Source organism: Schistocerca cancellata, chromosome 3 (assembly GCF_023864275.1).
Source record: "Schistocerca cancellata isolate TAMUIC-IGC-003103 chromosome 3, iqSchCanc2.1, whole genome shotgun sequence".
In the NCBI taxonomy this organism is placed as follows: Eukaryota; Metazoa; Arthropoda; class Insecta; order Orthoptera; family Acrididae; genus Schistocerca; species Schistocerca cancellata.
In genome coordinates, this window is record NC_064628.1 from 265894761 (window position 1) to 265913309 (window position 18549).

Sequence of the window (18549 nt, forward strand, 5' to 3'; positions counted from 1 at the left end):
GGACCACTTGACATGGAAGGACCCCCGAGTTTCTCAGGTGGTAGAAGAAAAGTGTCACCATTCTCAGCCAAAAGGAAATGGCACAATAATGGGTTGGAACCATTCTGGTTCATTAAGGATAAATAGGTCCTACAGTTAGTTTACTAAATTATCGATGTCCTGTAATATAAAGGAATTACTCAGTTGAGCAGAGTTGGCAAATGGACCACCATTGTTGTTAGAGGTATCACTGTTCATGAATATGTGGTTAATTTTGATGCATTAACCATAAAAAATGTCTTGAATATTTTAATCCTTTGAGTCCCAGTGATACTAAAAAATCTTAATTTTAAAAGTTTTCACTAAATTGGGGCCTATATTTTCATAAACAATGGATAAAAGAAGAAATAGTACCTCAGTGTACTGCTAGACATCTGTCTTGTTATAGCATTGGTGGTTTCATTGGAAAACTTCAAAAAATCAATAAAATTGTTGTTTCAGGCAGAAACCCATAGTACTCCAAGGGTTAAGTTCTGCCGCAATTACTCTTATGTTGTTCCTGACAAAAAATATTTTTAGTCAGTGATATAGTTAGTGAATATAATCAGTGCAGTTAGTTGGTTAGTAACTAGATATTCTGTCTTAGATGATATTGACTGTATAGTTATACTTGGCAGTGCATGTATGAATGTTACAGTTCCTTTCATTTGGGTTTCTGGAACATGCCTCAGTGACCTATATATTGAAGTGGCCCAGCGTGAAGTCACTTAGTGCAGCCTTGGGTTGCAACAGTTCATTGTGATGGGGTTGTAGGCTCTTAGCAGTTCTGGTCAAACATTTTGAGATATCATGTTACTATACTTCTAGTGCTGCAGCCATGTCCCTTTTGGTGTGTGACGTGGATGGCTCATGGTGTACTTTGGTAGCTAGAGCATAGCCTATTAGCTGGCTTTAATGTGTGCAGTCAGGAATGCTGACGTTAAAGGGGCCTACTCAGCAGTGCATTCCACAGTTAGGAATGATGTAGTTGCTCACAGAAGGCATCAGTGGTGTGGAGGTTTGCTGGAGTACTTGAAGGTGATGACAGCATCTGGACACAGAATAACACCTGCGAGTGAAGAAACATGGCACCAGGACACTTGCTTCAGTCCCCCCTGCGGGTCCGGGGTAAGAATAGGCCCGAGGTATTCCTGCTTGTCGTAATAGGCGACTAAAAGGAGTATCAACCGTTTCGGCATTCCATGTGATGGTCCCCCTTGGGGTTTGACCTCCTTTTTTCAAAATTCTACAGAAGTACGGGCCTTTTGGGGAAGGACACTTTACGTGGTGTATCACTGGTCCTCAGTGCACTAAGACCTTGGCACTTAGCATTGTAACGGCGTTGTAACCACACCCACTATTCCTCAAATTGGGCCTAAACGCCTGATGGGTTGGGCAAGTTACGCCCATAGTGCGTCCCCATCTGCACCTACGATCATGATGGACTTTCCATGGCACCCGAAATCAAGCACGGTAGCCAGCCCGTTGTGGGGTCGTCATGTACCCTCTAGGTTGTAGCCCCCTGACAACACAGGGATCGTACTGCCGATACCTGAGCTGCACCCTTCCCACGTCGGCCAAGGAGTAGATGCCCGTCTCCTTGGGGCATCGGGACTCCCGGCAACGGTCATCCTGCCAGGTGGCCCTTGCTGAGGCTGGGTGGTGCCCGTGGGGAGAGCCCCTGGTCGGAGTGGGTGGTATCGGGACGGACGTTTCGCAGATGAAATGTCAACATGTATCAGGTCGCTCTGCAGCCGAGTCTTTTAAAAAGAAAGGTACTGTCTCTGGTTCTGGTTCTCCTGCCCTTTCCCCCTTGGCCACTCCCTGGGAGGAAGGACAGGTCCGCCGGCTTGGGGCAAAGTACTTCCCCTGCTATTTAGTCTGTTCTCGGATCGATGGGGGGACGTTCGCCACCTCCAAGCCCATGTTCTTTGTCCAGCACATCGAGGACATCTTCGGGGAAATAGAGGCTCTCAGTAAAATGCGTTTGGGGTCCGTTCTTATAAAGACCGCCTCCGCCACACAGTCGGCGGCGCTCCAGGCATGCGACCGACTGGGGGACATCCCAGTGTCCATTGTCCCGCATCTGGCACTGAATAGGACGCAGGGGGTTATTTTTCATCGGGACCTCCTGCTGCAATCTGATGAGGGGCTCAGGGCCAACCAGGAGCGCCGAGGCGTGCATTTCGTCCGGCGAGTTCAGCGCGGCCCCAAAGACCGTCGCATCGACAACGGAGCCTTTATCCTCGCCTTCGAGGGGGACGTTCTCCCGGAGAAGGTAAAGGTGATGTGATTCCGGTGCGACGTGCGACCTTACGTCCCGCCTCCTATGCGCTGCTTTTGGTGTTTGCGCTTTGGGCACATGTCGTCACAGTGTGAGGCTGAGCCCCTTTGTGGCGATTGCGGACGTCCTCTTCGTGAGGAACATACATGCACCCCACCACCTCGGTGCGTCAATTGTCCTGGCATCCACTCGCCTAGATCTTTAGACTGCCCCGCGTATCAGAAGGAGAAGAAAATTCAAGAATTAAAAACTTTGGATCGTCTCTCTTATTCTGAGACCAGGAAGAAGTATGACCGCCTCCATCTCGTGACGTTGACAACTTCGTTTGCCTCAGTCGTGTCCACTCCTTCCTCAGTATCCTCACCCCTCTCCTGTCCCCACTCCACCTCCTCACCCTATCCGGGGTCTATGCCTCCCTTCCAAATCCTCCTCCCTCGCAGCCCCTGCCCCTTCTGCCCCAGGGGCAACCCTTCCTCCTCCTCCTCCTCCTCCTCCTCCTCCTCCTCCTCCCCCTCCGCCGCCTGAGAAGCGATCCTCTTCTCAGGCGTCCATCGGGGAAATGTTCCGGACCCCGGCTTCCGAGGTCCGGCGTTCCAAAACGGATCCCGCACGTTAGGACCTTCTTCGGGTCCAGCCCACCATCCCCGTGCCTCATCGGACTTCCAAGAAGGCCTCCAAGAAGAAATCTTTATCCCCCTCTCCACCCCGGCGCGTTTCGTCTGACGCTCCATCCGTGAGTCGCTGCTCCCGGCCGTCCTCATTTTCGCCGGGACGCTCTGCTGCCAGGCGTGCAGCTGGCCTCTCGTCGGCGAATGATGCTGCCCCTCCTACGCAACCCGGGAAAGCGGCCGTTGCTGGCGACGACTCGATGGAACAGGATCCGCCTCCCGCTGGTTGTAGCGTTGTTCCCTCGAAACCTGGCCCTCCGCGGCCTTCGAGGTGACCAGCTCTTCACCTGTTTCGTTCCCTCTTTTCTGGCTAGCGATGGCTTTGTTACATTGGAACATAAGAGGTATTCGATCCAATCGGGAGGAATTACAACTGCTCCTCCGCCTGCACTGTCCGTTCGTCCTTGGTCTCCAGGAAACCAAGTTGCGCCCAACTGACCGTATTGCTTTTACCCACTATACCTCGGAGCGGTCTGACCTCCCCCCTGTGGACGGTATTCCAGCTCATGGTGGGGTCATGTTGCTCGTTCGGGACGATGTCTATTACCATCCCATCCCATTGACCACCCCACTCCAAGCAATAGCTGTCCGTATTACTCTTTCTGCCTTTACCTTTTCTGTTTGTACCATCTACACTCCATCGTCATCCGCAGTTAGTCGGGCTGACATGATGCACCTGATTGTTCAGCTTCCTCCGCCGTTTTTATTGTTTGGCGACTTCAATGCCCATCATCCCCTTTGGGGCTCTCCTGCATCCTGTCAGAGAGGCTCCCTCTTGGCGGATGTCTTCAACCATCACAATCTTCTCTGCCTCAATACTGGCGCCCCGACTTTCCTCTAGGACTCTACTCATACCTACTCCCACTTGGACCTCTCGATCTTACCCACTCTTTGCCCGTCGGTTCGAGTGGTATGTCCCCTTTCTGACACACATTCGAGCGACCACTTCCCCTATGTCGTTCGTCTCCTGCACCACACCCCATCCCGACGTCCTTCGAGCTGGAACATACCGAAAGCTGACTGGGGACTTTACTCCTCCCTGGCGACCTTTCTGGACCACGATTTTCTCAGTTGTGACAGCCAGGTCGAATACCTCACGGCTGTTATCATCAATGCTGCTGAACGTTCCATTCCTCGTACTGCCTCTTCTTCACGTCGCGTTTCCGTCCCCTGGTGGAATGAGGCTTGTCGAGACGCTATCCGTGCTCGACGACATGCTTTACGCACCTTTCGTCGCCATCCTACGTTGGCGAATTGTATTGGATACAAACGACTCAGAGCGCAATGCCGTAGAGTCATCAAAGACAGCAAAAAGCTTCCAGAAAGAGATTTTCACTCTGCATCGGAGTGTGCGCTGATATGAAACTTCCTGGCAGATTAAAACTGCACACTCCGCTGCAGAGTGAAAATCTCATTTTGGAAACATCCCCGAGGCTGTGGCTAAGCCATGTCTCCGCTATATCTTTTCTTTCAGGAGTGCTAGTTCTGCAAGGTTCGCAGGAGAGCTTCTGTAAAGTTTGGAAGGTAGGAGACGAGATACTGGCAGAAGTAAAGCTGTGAGACCGGGCGTGAGTCGTGCTTCGGTAGCTCAGATGGTAGAGCACTTGCCCGCGAAAGGCAAAGGTCCCGAGTTCGAGTCTCGGTCGGGCACACAGTTTTAATCTGCCAGGAAGTTTCAGCAAAAAAGCTTGTCGGGCCTCTTTCACCAGCTCCTTTAACAGTTTTACTCCCTCTTCTGTCGTCTGGGGGTGGCCTGCGCTGGCTGTCGGGCATTAAGGCCCACTCCTCGGTACCTGGCCTGATTTCAGGTAATGAGGTCCTTGTTGATCCTGTGGATATCTCCAACGCTTTCGGCCGCTTTTTCGCGGAGGTTTAAGCTCCGCCCATTACCACCCTGCCTTCCTTCCCAGGAAAGAGGCAGAAGAGGCTCGGCGACCTTCCTTCCACTCGCTGAATCTGGAAAATTGTAATGCCCCCTTTACTATGCGGGAACTCGAATGTGCACTTGCACTGTCACGGTCCTCTGCTCCGGGGCCAGATGCCATTCACGTTCAGATGCTGGCACACCTTTCTCCGGCAGGCAAAAGCTTCCTTCTTCGTACCTACAATCGCGTCTGGACCGAAGGTAAAGTCCCCATGCATTGGCGTGACGCCGTCGTTGTTCCTATACCCAAACCCTGGAAGGATAGACACCTTCCTTCTAGTTACCGCCCCATTTCTCTTACAAGCTGTGTCTGTAAGGTGATGGAGCGCATGGTTAACGCTCGGTTAGTTTGGATTCTTGAATCTCGACGGCTACTTACCAATGTTCAATGCGGCTTTCGTCGCCGCCGCTCCGCTGTTGACCACCTTGTGACCTTGTCGACATTCATCATGAACAACTTTTTGCGAAAGCGCCAAACGGTCGCTGTGTTCTTCGATTTGGAGAAGGCTTACGATACTTGTTGGAGAGGAGGTATCCTTCGCACTATGCACAGGTGGGGTCTACGCGGTCGCCTGCCCCTTTTTATTGATTCCTTTTTAACAGATCGAAAGTTTAGGGTACTTGTGGGTTCTGTATTGTCCGACGTCTTGAGCGTAGCCCTTTTTGCCATAGCGATAAATCCAATTATGGATTGCATTCCCGGTTTGCATCAACTTTTGGCGATATAAAGCGTTCCTTCCGCCATCCTTACATCTCGGTCCCGTTGTTCTCCCATTCGTGGAAACAACCAAGTTTCTAGGGCTCACACTGGACAGGAAACTTTGGTCTCCGCACGTCTCTTATATGGCTGCCCGTTGTACACGTTCCCTTAATGTCCTCGGAGTTCTCAGTGGTTCATCTTGGGGAGCGGATCGTACTGTCCTGCTTCGCTTGTATTGATCCATAGTCCGATCAAAGCTGGATTATGGGAGCCTCGTCTGCTCGGCCATCCCTCTTACGCCGTCTCAACTCCATCGACCATAGGGGGTTATGTCTTGCGACCGGAGCTTTCTACACTAGTCCCGTTGAGTCTTTATGCTGAAGCTGCCGAATTACCATTGACCTACCGGCGCGATTTCCTGCTTTGTCGGTATGCCTGCCGCCTGTTATCAATGCCCGACCACCCCTCTTATCGGTCCTTCTTCGCCAATTCTCTCGACGGTCAGTATGGGTTGTATGTGTGTGCCCTGCTGCCCCGTGGAGTCCGCTTTCATCGCCTGCTTCGACAATTGGATTTTGCCCTCCCTACCACCTTCAGAGAGGGTGAGAGCCTGACACCACCTTGGCTCCAGGCTCCGGTTCATGTTTATCTCGACCTCAGCTCGCTCCCGAAGGAGGGTACTCCGGCTGCAGTTTATTGCTCACAGTTTGTCTAACTTGGTGCGCGACTTGCCAGTCACACCTTTTTTTACACTGATGGCTCCAAAATTGATGATGGTGTCGGCTGTGCCTTTGTCGTCGGGGCCGTCACCTTTAAATACTGGCTCCTCGACCAGTGTTCTAGCTTTACGGCTGAGCTTTTTGCTCTCCATCAGGCCGTTCAGTATGCCCGCCGCCACCGCCATTCATCGTATGTACTCTGCTTTGATTCACTCAGTGCTCTTCAGAGCCTTGGAGCTCCACATCCGGCCCATCCCTTAGTGCAACGGATCCAGCAGTCCCTCCATTCTTTTGCTGAGGGTGGCTCTCCTGTCAGCTTTCTGTGGGTTCCCGGCCATGTAGGAGTGCCTGGGAATGAGGCTGCTGATGTTGCAGCCAAGGCTGCAGTCCTCCTGCCTCGGCCAGCCTCCCATTGTGTCCCGTCATCTGACGTTTGTGGGGTTGTTTGTAATAGGCTTGTGTCCTTGTGGTGGGATACTTGGTCCTCACTTCAAGGAAACAAGCTCCAGGCAGTAAAACTGTTCCCAACTGCTTGGACAACCTCCTCCCGACCATCTCGGCGAGAAGAGGTCCTTCTGACCAGGTTGCGGATTGGGCATTGCCGCTTTAGCCACCGCTACCTGCTCTCCGGTGACCCAGGCCCGCAGTGCCCTTGTGGTCATGCATTAACAGTGCGCCATGTTTTATTGTCGTGTCCCCGTTTTAGTCAATCTCGTGTTGTCCTGTCTCTGCCATCTACTTTACAGGATATTTTAGCGGATGACGCTCGAGCAGCTGCTCGTGTTCTTTGTTTCATTACTTTGACTGGATTGTCCAAAGACATCTAACTCTTTCACTTATTTTATCTGCATCTTTGTAAGAATATTCTGGTGTCCCCTCCCCCCCCCCCCCCCCTTGAGTTTTACTAGATTCTATGTGCTCTAACAATTGTGACTGGGCGCTAATGACCTCAGTAGTTGAGCGCCCTTAACACCCCCCCCCCCCCCCAAAAAAAAAAAAAAAAACACACCCCTTGCTTCAGTGTAGAAGGCGGGAATCGGCTGTACTGTCCCAGACTTACATCTGCTTCTGCTGCCCTCCAGGACTAGTCAGGCTGCTGCTGAAGTGAGCCTGGAGGCTGCCCAGCAGTAGGAAGGTGCAGAGTCTTGGGAGGATGGCTTGGTGCTATAAGATGGACAGGCATTGACAGAGGCCCATTACAGGTGGTGGCTGCTTGTTGAACCATATTGCTCTGGTACCTTGTGTAGACATCTTGTTGTCTTAGGGACTATAGAACTGAAGACTTCTGCTGAAATGACTGTTATTTATACGAGTTAGCTTATATTTCATGGTGAAGCACTGCTTCCAGCCATGCATGGAATAACAAATCCATAGTTAAAACAGTATCAAAGCTGCTTGGTCTGTCCTGCAGGAACTCTTCGTGCTGTTGAAAGACTTTTGGTGCTCGGCCTGCCTCAGCCTGCAATGCATAAAAAACCCTGTTGCTGCAGCTGGCTTGCCAAAGCCTTGGTGATTGCCAGCTACTTACAGCTTCTTAAACTGCTGTGACAGCTGCTATTTTTCACTGCAGTGGTGGAAAATGGTGCTACAATACCTCCATTGTTGAGAAGACGTGGTCCCGTGTGTCTAACTTGGACTGGTCTGCATCAAACCTGTGCACATATTTACGGCTTCAGCCACAAGGTTGAGGCTGTGCACTTACCCACCCTACAGCATTAGACCTCTGGATTGTCATTCATCTCTGTTATACAACTTATCTGAAATCTTACCTTAAAACTAAAACATCGAATCTTACGTTCTCACTAATAACCAATTGGTTCCTTGTAAAACTGTACAACACGATATACAACTACTAATTTTGCCCATATAGACCTGCCACCAAGGAAACTCCATGTGTCATTTAACTCTGCAGAAAAATGACTTGGAGGCCCCATGCACAGCACGATAGCATTAGAAGACTAGGAAACTATGAGAAACATATTTCTTGACAGTACCCACATTGCAGTGCATACGCACACCCGCGCCTCTATAGTTAATTCAGATTTCAAATTTTCACTTGATATCGGAGCTGGTACAGTGTGCGCAAAATGCCCTGGCAACTAGGTGCAGAGTTGGCTGGGGAAACTTGGGGGAGAGTGGCAGTGATGGGGGTCGGTCCGAATGCTGTAGGGGAAATGCCAAGTGCTACAGGGAAGTGCTGTTCCAAACTGAACCTTATGCTCACATTCTTTGTAAATATTAAGTGGGGGTACTTTCACGCCCACACTCGCATGGTGACCATTCAAAAGGGTCTACTGTCACCGTTGCTTTCGTTATCTGAAACGAATTCCACTGGAGAGAGAGAGAGAGAGAGAGAGAGAGAGAGAGAGAGAGAGAGAGAGAGAGAGTCACTAATTGTAAAGGTGACACACTAATTTGGTGACCGGCACAATTAAAGCACTTACACATAAGCTTTCAGCCACCCCTCTCCACATTAAACCCACCAGTACTCGCAACAACACAGTACTTACATTTGGCACCAACAATACTTGCATTTGGCATCTGTCATCCATGTCCTACCAGAAAATCCTCCCACACAGCCTAGCTACCCAGGGGCCCACATATCTGCAGTGACAAGAAAGAAATCCGTTGTCTAGTATGCTGTGGGTCACACAAAGACATTTATCCCGTAGATGTAGTCCACAAACAGATCTCTTGTGCCATTTTCCCTCACACCCCAATCCTCCCACCACCCCCAAGAACCAGCATGAAGGAATGCGGTCCCCCCCCCCCCCCCCCCCCCCCCCCCCCCCTTCATCACCCAGTACCACCCGGGACTGGAGCAACTGAACCACAGCCTTCACCAGGGCTTTGATTACCCATAATCGTGATCTGAAATGAGGAAAATACTACCCAAGATCCTTCCCACCCCTCCTAAAGTGGTGTTCATTGCCCAGTCCATCATCATCATCTTAGTCAATCGCTATGCCACTCCCTATCCCAACCATTTGCCACAAGGATCATATCCTTTTGGAAGACCCAGGTGCAAGACGTACCCATCTATCAGACCATAATTTGCTGTTCCAGTCCCGTCACAGGTTTATACTGCCCCATTTAGGACAAGGCTGCCTGTGAAAGGAGCCATGTCATAGACAAGCTCTGCAGCAGTCATTGCACAGCTTCTTACATTGGCATGATTACCAACTAACTGTTCACCAGGATGAACAGCCACTGCCAAACTGTGGTCAAAGCAAAGTAGACCATCCTGTCAATATGCAACTGAACATAACACTTCATTTCAATGGCTGGTTCACTACCCGAGCCATCTGGATCCTCCCCTCCACCACCAGTTTTTCTGAACTAAACAAATAGCAGTTACCCTTACATTCTCCATTCCTATAATTATCCTGGCCTCAACTTACACCACATACTGTCCACACACCCCCTCCACCCAACAGTTTCCACCCCCACCCCCCCAAACCCCATGTCCTATCACCTCCTCCCCATTCCCATCTCCTACACTCTTTGTATGTCACCCTCCACCAAAGCATCTGCCCATCTTTACCCAATTCTCTCCTTTTTTGACTCAGTTTTTCCCCACATCCTGTCCGACAACTTGATGCTGCACGTGTTGACATTCTAGTCCCTGCACACTCTGCCAGACAGTATCCTCCCTCACCCCACCCATACACTGTTACCACTTGCTCTTCACAATCTCTCCAGATTGGTGCTGTCATCCCATTTGATAGTTTCATTCTAGCCCGAGCTGCTGGAGTTGGCAGTCGTGTATGTGAGGTGTGCTTCATTGTGTGGATGAATGGTTGTGGTTGTGTGTGTGTGTGTGTGTGTGTGTGTGTGTGTGTGTGTGTGTGTGTGTGTGTGTGTGTGTGCCCGTGCGCTTTTTTCTGATGAAGGCTGTGGCTGAAATCTTTATATAAGAGTCTTTTAATTGTGCCAGTCTGCAACTAGGCACATTATCTTTATGGTAAGTAACCGTCTCTCTCTTCCTGCTATGTCATTATTCCCATGTGGAGTTTTCGTTGCTGTACGTAACTTAACTACTCCACCTGATTATTGTCTGGTCATACTGCTTTATGCCCTGAAAACTGTTGGTACTCCTGGACAGCATTCAACTTCGCCTTCTGATAGCTACACATGGCTAATACCTTACATACTCCTAGACAATGAGCCACACCACTTGCTCTTGATAACCCATTGTGCAAAACTAATTCTTATTTACATATACACAGACTTGTGACTAGTTGACACATACTGAATGTAACAATTCATTTACATATTTGGGAGAAGACCATTGACTCTCCACGGTACTCTGTGATACAAAACACACACAAAAAACTGCACTCAGCCCATAGCATTTTGACAAAATTGCAACCCTGCAGTAATTGTCATCTTCATCCACAGATGACAGTTGTAGGTTTTGTATGTCACACTTGTCACCAACTGAAGTAGACCTGGGGTAAAGGACTGTTTCTGTGCAGGGGTTTATTGCAGTGGTGGGTTGGAGAGAGGGTACAGGCCAGTGCCAGCTCAGATAAACAGCAAAAGTCAAATATTTTACTAAAACCCGTGCAACTACTTGCAGCATCATGGTGCAGAAGCAAAGTACCATCTCAGTATGTGATGAGGATGGAACATTTTGCAAGATGGTGGCTGGCTGTTGACCAGAAGGCTATGACGTTAGTGTCAAGGAATGCTGGCACTGCAAGGTTGCTCAGTGTTGTGTGGCCCAGTTGTGAACAGCACGCTTGTGTGTGGCGCCAGTTGTGTGGAAGACTTCCAGAGTACTTGCAAGGGATGGCAGCATCTGGTAATCGATCTCTCTGTGAGTGACAGTGTGTGGCGCCAAGGCACCTGTATCGATGCAGAAGGATGAAGTGGTGTTCCACCCTGACCTCTATGCTGCCCTCAAGGGCAGGAGCCTTTATGCTGCTGGAGTTAGCCTGGAGGCAGCCCACCTTTGGAGAGGCACCAAATCCAAGGATGACTATTTGGTACTGGATGCTGCGGCAACGGAGGTTTAAACTTCTGGCAGCTGCTTGCTGACCCATACTGCACTGGGGCCTGATCCAGCCCTTACCTCATGGTAGGCAGTGGTGGACTGCTGATACCTCTTTTAAAATTGATGATCATTTATATGGGCTAGCAGCCCATTTGTTGTGTTGAGGCACTGCTTCCAGCTTCGTTCAGGGCAAATTCGTTGCGTGGCAATTTAGAAATTACTTTGCTTGTCATGCAAGAACCCTATCTTTCTGCTGTGATGGCAAGATTGCACTGCTGGGCGTAGTCATCTTGCAATGTGTAAACAAGCATGTTGCTGCAACTGGCATGCCAACACATTGGCTACAACTGGCTGCCTACAAATGTGCACACACATACACACAGACGGAGTTGTTGTTGGGAGACATTTTGTTGCCTATTGTTGTATATCATTTTATGATTAATGTGCTTTGGAGTCGGCAGCATTGAAACCTGTCCTCTTTTCCAAATATGAATAAGATTCTCTTAATTTGGCTTCGTGATGGTGAGAATTTGCACAGCTTCTTAGAACCACCATATCCTCTCCAGTGTAGAAATCAATTTGCATAGGCTGTCACTTTTGTCCAGTTGAAAACTGTGTGTTTTAGTTGCTATGCTAGGTGATTTTTCATTTTATTTATGGTATGAAAATGATGCTGCATTCACCTGTCAAAATATCAGCAGTTGTTGAGGATGATACCTGGTTCTTTACTGTAAGTTACTTGAATCTTTTCTTTAGTTACAGATACTTCCCATGTTACAAATAACATAGGCTTTGCCTCGCTGTTTTAGTGACTAGGTCACTGATGATATAAAAGTATACCTTTCTTTCATGTTTTTTCTGTTGCTGCTTGGCAAATTATTTTTCCTTCTGTCAAGAGTGTAGTGTTTGTCCATTTAGTGTTCATTCTAGCTGTATCCTTCCAGATTTTCTTGCTACGTAATTTTGGGTCATCTTGTTCACTCTATTGATTTTCTAGTTACACGGACATCACAATTCAACATTCTCTTAAGTATGTGAACTATTCTGTAAGTGTTTTGTAATTTCCTTTTGCATTATTTACTAATAATTAGTTTTATGTTTCAGATTTCCGCAATGGAAGAGCATGTATCCTTGTTGCTACTGATGTTGCTGCACGTGGTCTAGGTAAGATATTGCCAGGCTACAATAATTTTTCGTAGTATTGGATTTTTTTTACTTGCTTGATTTTAGTTTTATTGTTCTGACAGAGCCTTGGCTCTTACCCTTAAGGCACAGTTTAGACAGGCAACGCAATATGCTGTGTGACTTAGGATAAGATGGAGAATCAATTTGCATTGGGAGTTGCGCATAGGAACATAGTTGTAGGGACTTCGTTAATCACACAGGGATCTCAATGATGAGACACAGACATGTATCTGTCATATTGCCTGGTGCAATACAGAATGCTGGCCTCTCCATGCAACTTGTAAGACACACAGCGAGGGAAAAACCAGGTCAAATGATGTGACAACAAAAATTGTTTTAGGTAGGTAAAGCAAAGCCGCGTCAGTCTGTAGTTAGGGTTTCAGTAAAGCTTTTGCTTTCCATGTAAAAACAGTGAAAAAACTACTGTTTTCGGGCTTCCCTGCTATGCAGTCTTTCTTATTCAATTTTTGAGGGACCTATTTGGTGGGAAGTGTTTTCCTGTATCTTAATCTTGCTACATGATAATGAACTGGTTTTTTCATTATTGCCCACAGTTATTGTTTAACTTTGCAGGTAAGTAAACCACTGGGCGTGTTTTAAAAACATATAGTAACTGGCCAGTTTGTTTGGTGGGTTTTAAGACATAAGTTGGAGCATACGAACTATAGCATATATATTGAAATTGTCACTAGTGAGTTCACCACCCGCTGCAACGTCATCGATGGTGAATGGTTTCGCTTCAGTCCAGCATTGTTTTGTTCTGAATACTACTCAAGCTACATCATGTACTACTTAGCAAAACTGAACAGTTGTAGAAATACTACCCTAACTTTAATTTTGAAGTTTTTCATGTTGAGACCTCATAAGAAAGCTGAACTGTTTGAATTTATAGCACCATATGGGAGCACCCAGTTCTTAACTTCAAGTTTTTTGAGCTTTAAATAACCCACAATAACATCCTTTGCAGATGAGCTTGTGATTTGTGCTGTCTTGTTGCTCATCATGTGGTGAGTGGCATTGCATATCGTATCATCCCAGTGGAAACAGGAGTGTTGTGGCCACACTACCTTTATTGCAGTCTGTTGAATAGCATATTGTATTGACACCACACCTAATAGTAATTTGGTAACACACTTGTAGATACTGACAGGTATTTGGTGCTTATTTTGTCTTGTGCTTGTAAGTCTGGAACTCTGTATTCATAGAAATAAGTTTTAATTTTTATGTTGTAGAGGTGACAGTATAGGATTATGAGCAGTTTGACTTGATCATTAAATTACCATTGGTTCTTTACCTTTTGATGCTTTATGGAACAAATCCTTCCTAATATGTCGGGCCTCCTTTTGCCCGGCGTAGTGCAGAAACTTCACATGGTCTAGACTCAATTAAGTCGTTGGAGGTTCCCTGTGGAAATACTGAGCCATGCTGCCTCTACAGCTGTCCCTAATTGTGATTTCCAGTCAGTGATTGTTTCAGTTGGATGAGAGGACCCAGTCCATTCCATGTAAACACAGCCTGCACTGCATGTAAACACAGCCTGCAATGATGCAGCCAACACCAGCTTGCATAGTGTCTTATTGCCAACTTGGGTCTACTGCTTTGTGGGGTCTGTGCCACACTCGAGCCCTACCATCAACTCTTCCCAATTGAAAACAGGACTCTTCTGACCAAGCTAGTTTTCCAGTAGTCTAGGGTCCAACAACATGGTCAGAAGCCCAGGAGAAGTGCTGTAGGTGATTTCATGCTGTTAGCAAAGGTATTCATGTTGGGCATCTGCTACAATAGCCCATAAACATCAAATTTCGCCACACTGTTGTAACGGATAAGTTTATCGTACGTCCCACTTTGGTTTTTGCAGTTAATTCATGCAGTGTTGCTTGTTAGCACTGATAACTCTATGCAAACATTGCTGCTCTCAGGTGTTAAGTGAAGACGGTCAGCCGATGTGTTGTATGTGGTGAGAGGTAATGCTTGAAACTTGGTATTCTTGGCCCTCTTGACACTGTGGATCTCTAAATATTGAATTCCATAATGGTTTCCAAAATGGAATGGCCCAGTGCTTTTCCCTACAATGACCATTCCATGTTCAAAGTCTGTTAATTCTGTCATGCAATCATTATATAATCGAAAACCTTAGCGCATGGATCACCAGAGTACAGGCTCTGCCAATGCACTGCCCTATTATATATCATGTGTAAGCTATACTCTGCCAGCTGTATATGTGCATATTGCTATCACATGACTTTTTCACATCAGTGTAAATGAATCGCATTGCAAGCAGTATGTGCAGCATCATAGTGTTTAAATTGTATATTTTCTTAAGGTAGGGAGAGCTAATCTTTGGATAATGTAGAAAGTAAAGTCTTTACTTTAGAGAGTTAGTGCTGTTGCAATAGTTAAGGCAATTCACACTCGGCTAATGTAGCAGCAACAGGTAAACTTTCCATTTTGTAACAGCTGCCACTCGAGAGTTTTGGTTAACATTGATGCTTTCATATGACTAAACAACTGTGATAGTTCAGCTCTTGAATCTTTCTTTTCTCTTCTGTTCTCAAAGTTGAAAAGTGTCTCTCAATGGTCAGCAGTGCTAAAGAACTATCTGCAAATTCTGTTGGGCCAGGGAAAGACTTACCTGTGGCAAAAGTGATGTATGAAAAGGTAGGTTTAAGAGTGAACCTTCCTGATTTTCATCATCTTATCTGAACCCAAAGGGGAAATTCATACTGGGGAGTATGATAGCAGGGGTAGTGTCAGATGATACATACAAACATAAATATATATAGATCAGCTAGGTGGAAGTAAAGCTCTGGGGATGGCTAGCCAGTTGGTAGAGCATTTGCCTTTGAAAGGCAAAGGTCCCGAGTTACTCTTGTTCTGGCTCAGTTTTAATCAGCCAGGAAGTTCCATGGAGTAAATTCCTTACAGATAGGTGCTAATTCAGGTTGCAGTCTATGAAAAAAAATTGTTTAAATATTGAGTTTATAGTATGTTATGACGAAAGGAGTCTTTCATAAGAGAAAGAACATGACTAGAAGTGAGTCTTACGTGTATATTTTTAAGACTAGCTACTTCACCGTACAAATCCACAGTTCTTATGGGTGCAACTTGCAACAAGTACATATTACAGTTGTCTTTCAGTAATAATGTGTTAATCACTGATTTTTCATTCCTTATGTGTTACAGTGAAGGAACTTTAGTCTTTATTTAAAATATGTACTACTTGAATTTTTTGCAGATGTTGATGGGATAAAATTTGTGATCAACTATGACTTTCCTAACTCATCAGAAGACTATATACACAGAATTGGACGAACTGGTCGCAGTCAGTCAACGGGAACGTCGTATGCGTTTTTCACAGCTAAAGATAGTCGTCAAGCTCGTGACTTGATATCGGTTCTTAAAGAAGCGAATCAAGAAATCAACCCTAAACTAGCTGAGATGGCACAGTTTGGAGGATGGAAAGGTTTGTTTTGAGACATTTGTGATGTAATTTTGTGTGGAAATTTTGTGTGGAATGTACTCCCTGTAATTGCACGATTTACACACAGAATTTTTGTCTACTCTGAAGTATTAGTAGCAGTATATCCATTATATGAATGGAAAAGTAAAACTAGTATTTAGCCTTTTGAAGATACTAATTAGTAATTAAAAATCTGTATCTTAAGTTTGAAAAAAAAAATTAGATGACAGTGGAGTATTAATTACTTTTATAGGAGGCAACAACAAGTGGGGCTACAGCCGGGGGCGTGAGAATAGTTTTGGTTCAGCGAAGAATTCTCACAGACGATGGAATTAATGGTAACACAAATTATTTTTAAAAACTTAAAAGGGTTCATGTTACATTATATTGCTACTAACTATAATCTTACATGTTGCAGGTGTTATATTGCAGAATCTACACCCATTTTACACTTATCAGTATTGAACGATCTGTGAATTTCTCCCTGTGCAGTCATAGACATGACAGTTAGATATATATGCATGACTTGCTTTCACTATTTATTTTGTAATAGTTCTTCAGTCTTGTATATCTGTGAATTTTTGGCTGTGTAGGAAGACACAATATCTGAGTTCCTTAATTCAGAAGCATTTGTTGTTTCATTCCATTTGCTACTGAAATAATGTAGCTATAATTCAGAGAAGTTTATTTTGTTGTGCACATTTTATGTGTTGGACATCTTCTTTATTATTCAAGGAAATGTGAAAATAATAAACGTAAGTGAAACAGAAGCTGCTCTTTTCGTTTTTTCATTCTAAGGATTACCTAGTGTCCTAAAAGATTATTCAGTTAAAGATATTAAATTTAACATTTAGACCAGCTGAAGAATGAAGAGGACCTCCAGTGGAAAGAAATACTGTAAAACTGTGAGAAATAAGATCGGTAAAGGATTTGTGATAAAGTTGCATAAGCTGAAATATTTCAGGGAACACAAACACACACTCTCTCTCTCTCTCTCTCTCTCTCTCTCTCTCTCTCTCTCTCTCTCTCTAGCCTCATGAAGGCTGAGTATAGATCATATTGCAGACTTTGCCTCTGTGCAAACACATTTACAAAAAGTTATGCTATTAACCAATTACAGGTAAGAAACAATGTTAAATCATGAAAATGTGACCAAAAAAACTGGAGTTACGAGATTCATCAGTATAATCCCAGTCTGGTAGGGCAAAACACCTTTTTAAACGTACTGTAATCTAGTCAGATATTTTCAAAATTTGGAAATATATTTATTTTTGATAAAATATTCTACCAGATTCCATAAATATAACTAGTCTTCGTAGCAGATATGACATTTTACAATGAATGTCATATTCAGTGTTTTTAGGTTTAGAACCCAATTTCCCTTCAGTATCTCTTAAGGGGACACAGTCGTGAGGGAACTCCCATAAGGAATCAATGTTAAAACTAGCAAACGTCAGGTACACTTTCTGAAGTAACTGATGGAGATAAAGACCTGAAACTTTTACAGTGTACAGCTGAAACATCATTCTCAAATCACATAAAAATGGTTAATGTATTTTATATATTTCATGAGTAATCATTTTTTTGTTCTATTAGCAAAAAATTAAAACTTTTCTAAAAACCTTGGAGCTTGTAAATCTGTTCATTTTATCACTACTGGTCTATTTTTTATCTAATTAATCATCGTCGTATTTACAAGAGATACTGTAAGTCTGATGCCTGTAGCAGTCAGTTTTTGAGAAAAGTGTACCAGAAGGTCAAAAAATGTAGTTTTGAGAAAAATGGTATTAAAGTTTTACATGCAAGAAAGTAATGTACAATGTCATACAGACATACTTTTAAAACATTCCAGGGCTATACTATGGCTCAGCTTCTTGATCTTTATCTTCTTTCCTTCCTTTCTTTGATCTTCTGGCTATCCTGGCCTCCTTGGTAGCATTTCCTGCAGAATTATCAGCATAACGGATATGGTCCATGTCAATCTTTTCAGCCCCCTTTCAGTATTGATACCATCCTTTGTTCCCAAGAGTCTTAATACATCAGTCTTCTTTGACACACCAGCATTGAAGCACATCACTGCATCTTGAACACCAAATTTTAGTGTTTCTTTTCTAACGAAAACAGTTTCTGGTAGCCTTGTCCAAATGACAGAATTCAAACGTACATTTGGGTTTTGAGTTTTTCCGTGGAGACACTTTTTAAAGAGCTCTTGTTGGCTAAGGTCTCTGAAAATGGGTTTCACAGCTAGCAGGATTTTTTCTGGAATTGAGTGTTTGTGCTTATAGCTGGAAGATGTAGCTGGGTTGTTGAATTTGCACCAGCTGTCAGGTCCCTGTGGGCAAAGGCTATGTTGTGGTTCCTCATCTGTTGAAATTTTGTGAAAGAATATAGCCCAGATGGCTCTCCTCATTGCTTCTACATTGTTGCAGTTATTTCTAATGGCCGTACCATTATAAGTCTGGATCCTGTCTATTTCAGCCTTTGTCAGGCCCCCTTTACCACCTAACTTTTTTTCCTTACATATCTTTAGAAGTTGTGATCCCATTCTTTTCTGTACATGTCCTATACATTCCAGTTCATTAGTTTTGACTC

General features: G+C 45.3%; 1 protein-coding gene across 2 annotated transcripts in view; it reads left to right on the top strand.

The window, feature by feature from the left end:
- The window catches only part of LOC126174921 (ATP-dependent RNA helicase p62-like), a 71402-nt gene extending 54675 nt beyond the window's left edge, over positions 1–16727 (top strand). For both annotated transcript variants that reach the window (XM_049921361.1, XM_049921360.1), the window contains exons 11-14: positions 12417–12476; positions 15733–15960; positions 16211–16295; positions 16376–16727. In XM_049921361.1, the coding sequence (XP_049777318.1) occupies positions 12417–12476; positions 15733–15960; positions 16211–16293 (371 nt within the window). In that variant the 3' untranslated portion in view covers positions 16294–16295; positions 16376–16727. The remainder of the gene's footprint in view (positions 1–12416; positions 12477–15732; positions 15961–16210; positions 16296–16375) is intronic.
- Positions 16728–18549: the final 1822 nt, after the last annotated feature.